This window comes from Amphiprion ocellaris, chromosome 8 (assembly GCF_022539595.1).
Source record: "Amphiprion ocellaris isolate individual 3 ecotype Okinawa chromosome 8, ASM2253959v1, whole genome shotgun sequence".
NCBI lineage: Eukaryota > Metazoa > Chordata > Actinopteri > Pomacentridae > Amphiprion > Amphiprion ocellaris.
In genome coordinates, this window is record NC_072773.1 from 12,074,500 (window position 1) to 12,080,499 (window position 6,000).

Genomic DNA, 6,000 nt, shown 5'->3' on the forward strand with positions numbered 1-6,000 from the left:
AACCATTTTCAGTATCATTATACCTGATTATCAGCATACAACAATCGCAGCAGCTCCATTTCCACTTTTAAGGTACAATGTGCAATTTTTTTTTGTTTAAAACAATTCAAAATAAAATTAAATTAAGAACAGAATATGAAGTCCCATCTCGAAATACTACTTTGTACGTCAAGAGTGACAGTGAATCCTTGTAGTGTCCAGTCTGTCCTAACATGAGAGGATAAAGAAGTAACAACCCAGAAAGCCCTTTTTTAAAAATACACTCTATGTTTCTAATCTAATTCTCTTTCTAAGCAGGAGTCAAAGAGCGAAACAGTAAACATAACAATTGCTGATCACCAACTAACTGGCAATTACATTTATTCAATCACAACTAATTTGGTCATCAGTTTTTATCGACAATACTAATTATTAGTAGCCACAATGCACTAGTGCAGCACTACCAATTTTACATATTTTTGCTCTGCTATTATTTAATGAAAAGCTTTTTTAACAGCTGGTGATTGTAAAGTTAGATTGTATAGATCCACCAGTGAATCAATGGTGCAGTTCATGGCTCTCCTACATATCACAAAACAAGAAAAGCACTCAGAGACTGCGGTACTCCACCAAGGCTGTTCATTCCCCCATATGGTATTGTCAGAACCGCAGCATATTTTTTTAGAAATGCAGCATTTGTTTTTTAGTTACTGATGATCAGAAATCATTTAATATAGATGTACCCATAAACAAAATGATCGTGCGCTGAGCACAAGCATGTGTTATGTATGTGTATGTTATGTACGGATACTGAATCGCCTTACTGACATATGTAGCGGGCGGTGGGATGTGATGGGACTCAGAAACACCCCCAACAATTTAATCAATTGTTTCTTGTATCATTTCCAATGAATAAGTCCTGATAAGTCCGCAGCGGTCGATTTGTAGTAGGATCACAATCATGTGATCGTCAGCAGGCAGCTGATGTAGTGTTCACTTGTTGTCATAGTTACAGTGACACCGTGCTGCTATCTCGCAATGATACAGAAATCTTTAACAAATTCATGGATCCAGACTATACGCCGCATCACTGTCACAATCTAATCACTTGGTCCTTGTGTCATTTCTGACCTTCCCTGAAAATTTCATCCAAATCAATTAGTCCATTTTTGAGTAATGTTGCGCACAGACAGACAAACAGACAAACCAACATAGATGGTCACATAACTCCGCTGCATCCCTTGGCGGAGTAATATAAAAATAATTACATTACTACATAATTTATACGTAATTCCTTTACTTTACTTCTACACTTACTTAAGTAGACTTTGAGTCAGTAGTAAAGCACAAATATGTGTACATCCTAGCAGAGCACATCATGGGACAGTGGCTACAGTATCTCAGGGCCTCTTAGCAGATACCACAGCGACCCTTCCAGAGAAAGGTACCACACCTTTTTTTTTTACAAACCATTTTACATGTTACACATTTAAGTGATCATTTATTCTGTATAAGCTTACTTAGAGAAAATGCCTTTCATCTGTTTTCATTCAACTTACAAATGTGGGTAAAAACACCCCCCTCCCATTCACACCAACCCAAACATTTGTGGTCAACAAAGCAGAGAGGAGTTGCTGCTGCTGTCTGACTGCACCACTGAACCGGTATGTGGTCCAGTAAGGAAATCCAGACATTTCCAAATTTATCGTTGAATAAACTGGCAACGTTGAGAGCAGCTGACAGGCCATTCATTGTGACTTGTGCTGGCCCAATGGTGTGCACGGACAGGGCTGCTGTGCTTTGATTTCCTGTCCTGGTCGCCATGACAGATGAGCTATGGAGATGGTGGAGGCAGCACAGTCTCTCACCACCACAAGCCCTCACCTCTCTGCCCACCAGTTTACTAACACTCCATGTGGGTTTCGGGCCCTCAGGGGCCATACAGGTGGAAGTGCTAGAGAGCTGGTCATGAGTGCTTTGACTCCATCAGTAGTGTGCGGTAATAAATACTAAAAGATATACTGTAAACTGAGTCTTATAACAGGCAATGGTGGTCACAGCACTGACAGGGTCCAAAGGAGGATTTTAGTAGGATTTGAAGATTACAAGAAGGGATTTTTTAAAAATGACTACCAGCTTCATTCTTAAAATTCAGCCCAGAGCTGGAAGGGGAGTGACATACAACATACAAAACATGTGAACCGTCAAACCATATTCAGAGGTTTAAACAATCAGAATAGACACGGGAGATTCCATTTACTCCGGGAATATATCAAGAGTAGTAAATTCACAAGAGATTGATATGATTTGTACAATAGTGCACTAATGAGATCATTTTCAGGTGAAAACAAGTCGATAATAAATGGCTGAGGGGAAAGGGAGGGTTACTGTGGCTCCTCAGATAATATGCAGTGGCTTGAGAGGCAGTTCAGAGACGGCAATAAGAGGCTGGTGACAGCAGCGTTTTGGGAGAAAACACTGCAAATTAGAGGCAAGGGGAGCACATTTCAATGCACAGGCAGTTCATTTTTCACATCAGTGTCTACTTTTGTTCGTGGCAAGCTGCCAAAGACATTGATGTAGGCACTATGCCTCCTCCACAGTGGTAATTATGCCGCTGGCCAGTGCTTGATTAAAAGATCTAATCTGCAAACTTATTGTTCAACATCTCCCAACAAGTTCCAGTACTATGAGCTTGTTCTGTGTCTTTGATGGCACTGGTTTCCAAAATGTTTTTGTCATGGACAGCAGCCAATGAAGTGCACGAAAACATTCTTTTGCTTTCTATTCTTTGTCAGGATAAAGGTGTAATTTCACCAGTGTACGTATTATTCAAGAAGAAAACCTGGCATGAATGGATATAACCTCAGCCTGAGTTAAATTCCAAAGCTATGAGGGGTAAATTCCAGGTCTTTTTCTGTCTGCCCCAGGAGTTAAAGCAAACAATGTTGCTTTTCATCTGCAGTTATGGAATTACCAAATTATGATTTCCCAAGGCAGCAAAGAGCCTGATTTATGTTGCTGCATCAGAATAGGAAAAAATGAGGGTAGGAAGATCCCTACACAAATTAAACTTCATAAAGTGTAGAAGATATGTGTCATTATGCACTGGGTGAGAATATTGTTCTAAAGATGCCAAATCAGATTAAAGAAATGCCATTAGGTACAACAAGGTCACCATAAACTGACCAGTGATGACATGGATGCATTACCGCTCCCTGCAGGACTGTTTAATTGGACAGAATGGGGATTTTTTTTCCCCCTCAGGATCACGGGATCTGACCACATCATGTGCAGCTGCATCCCCTAAAGAAACCGTCAGAGACAAAGCTGCTGCTGGAAACGTATTAAAGAGCTCTAACTGTCCTTACCTTCTCTGAGCAGATGGGAGTAGATGAGCCAGAGGAGCAGTAGGCAACAGAGTGACGCACCTCCACCTGCGGAGAGCGTCTTCACTCCGGACTGCATCCTACACCTTCAGCCTTTCAGATTATCCAAACTTTGAACCCTTGTACCGCTCAGACGTCAAGCAGATCAACGGGACAGTAGCTAATCCAGTGGCGTCTCCAAAGCCTGCCGTCGGCATCCATTTTGAGGTTATAATAGGAGAGGGACTGATAGTAATCCCCCCCTTGCTTTTCAAATTCCCTCGGTGAGCCGCATATCCGTCCAGTCTGCTCAGCACGCGGGCGCGCACGCACACACTCACATACACACACGCGCGCACACACACACACGTCACCAGATCTGGCCAAGTTTACGCAGCTGTGGTTTCAGGACCTGGGTTCACGAACAGGCTTCTGCATCAAAATAAATAAATAAATAAATAAATAAATAAATATAAAAAACCGAAAGTGTGAGCAGCAGCAGTAGAGATGCTGATGATACTGGCGGTAAATTCAGCCGCCTGAACGTCGCTGTCACTTCTTTTCTCCGTCCTCTGCGCTGCGCACTAATAATATTAGCCTGTTATTCCCAACTAACTTCTGCACCGAGCCGGGCTCTGGGAGGCTCTACACAGAAACGCGCGAGTTAAGCCAGGCGGACGCGACGAACGTACCAATCAGCACGGAAAGTTGACCGAAAAGGCGACACTCCGGCGCTCGCAGCGACGCTTGACAAACAGTTAAAGGCGCAAATGCGTCATATGTGGCCACACGTGCACAGCGGCGCAGCGACATGTCACGTCAAAAACAACGCAGCGCACTGCCTTCACTCTAAACGCGCTGAGCACGTCAGTGCAGGCGGTGCGGTGAAGTTGGCCACACTTGGCACCTGTATGAGCCTTTGTAGAAGCTCTGGATAATCCCCAGTGCTGATGCCTTGCTCCTTGGGCTCGAGGAAACGCAGCTCTCTATGCAAAGTCAAGTGTCGCTTAAGGCTGAGTGCGTTAAAGCTGTTTTTCTGTGCCGCTCCGCTCCATGTGCATGCAGGTGGCGCCGAGGAGGGTTTCCCCCTTCAGTCCATGGCAGCAAATGTTGCTGCGGCTGCACCCTCACTTGCCTTGAGTTACAGTGATTCCATACGCTCCCTCTCTCTCTCCTCTCACACACAAACACTGTTGTCCTGATTCCTTCTTCAAACTGAGGAGAAACTTTGAGCTTCCGGACTGTAAATCCCGAGCTGTAGATGAGGTTAATTTAAGCACATGGAGAAGTTCCATCCGAACCCAAAGGGAGACGCAGAGCAGCAGCAGATGGAGAAGTCCTCCCTGAGTGCTGCTCTGCCATCAGCCTTTTACTCAGTGGCTTTTATGATGACTTATTGTACCGGGCGGAGGCCTGCCAGATCTGTAACATGAAAAATTACCGAGTCTCACGCTGCAAAGGCTATGCATTTGTTGAGTATTAAAGGGATACTTTTATACTGCTACTTTCCCCCCCGATTTTTTACTGTCTTTAAAGCTGCTTATGGGTCATTCCAGAGTTGGAGGACATTTCATGTCCCATGAAAATTCAAATAATTCCTGTACAAAATACTAAAACATGCAGTTGTGTAAATTTTCTTGTCTTGAGACCAAATCTCTCTCTCTGACCCTGATGTTCTCTGTATTACTGAAACCAGCTGCAGCAGCTTACTTCTCTTGGCCGATGGTTAAAGAACTACAGGGAGAGTTGGGCTGCTGAGATGAGGTTTGTTTTCTGTTCTCGTCTGCAGCTCGGCTCAGCCAGCTATCAGAGTTAGAACCACGTTTCAGTCTGTCTGAGTGACGTCTCAGCAGGGGCTGCATGGAATTAATAGCAATCCATCACTGTGACTGACAAGGCTGTGAAAATTCTGCCAGTTTATTTTTACCCATCATATTCATTTTTATGTTTACCAGTAATATACAGATTTGTTTTTAACTGCATTTGGGCACATGTGGATTCTAATGCAATGCAAGTGGTATACTACTTCAGAATCAGAATCAGCTTGCATGGCCAAGTACGTACACAACATACAAGAAATTTGGTGTCAGCTGTTGGTGTCACTCTAGGAATAAGAAAAAGAGGAAAAGAGAATAATAAAATAACAATAGAAGGGAAAAAATAAAAGAAAATTTATATATAGACATGTACACACACATACATATATATGCATGTATGTATATTGTTTACACATGTAGAAAAGAATATATGTACACAGCAGTGAAAAATGACAATTGCAGACTGACAATACAGTGCAAAAAGCAGAGAACGCTGTTCTTGGTGCAAAAATAATGTACATAAACAGGGTGTCCCTGAAGTCTGGGTACATAGGAAAGCTCAGTGACTATAATTTTTACATCTCCACAGATTAAATATGGCTTTGTTGAAAGAAGAAAGTTGAACTGATATTCTTAGCAGACGTGAAGGATGGACATATGAAAAGATAGCAGATGAATTGAATGCACATCTTCCATGGAGGAAGGTGGTTAAAAAGTTTAAAGTAACGAGCAGTGTCATGGACAAACCCTGTTCTAGACGACCAAATGTATCAGCCAAAACTAAAGAATTGGTCAATAGCTAAAATTCATGCTCGCCCCAAATAATTACTTCCTGA

General features: G+C 42.7%; 1 protein-coding gene across 1 annotated transcript in view; it reads right to left on the minus strand.

The window, feature by feature from the left end:
• tafa5l (TAFA chemokine like family member 5, like) overlaps positions 1–4,569 on the minus strand; it is a 48,455-nt gene extending 43,886 nt beyond the window's left edge. Inside the window, exon 1 of the mRNA XM_023268431.3 lies at positions 3,351–4,569. Within this exon, the coding sequence (XP_023124199.1) occupies positions 3,351–3,447 (97 nt within the window). The 5' untranslated portion in view covers positions 3,448–4,569. The remainder of the gene's footprint in view (positions 1–3,350) is intronic.
• Positions 4,570–6,000: the final 1,431 nt, after the last annotated feature.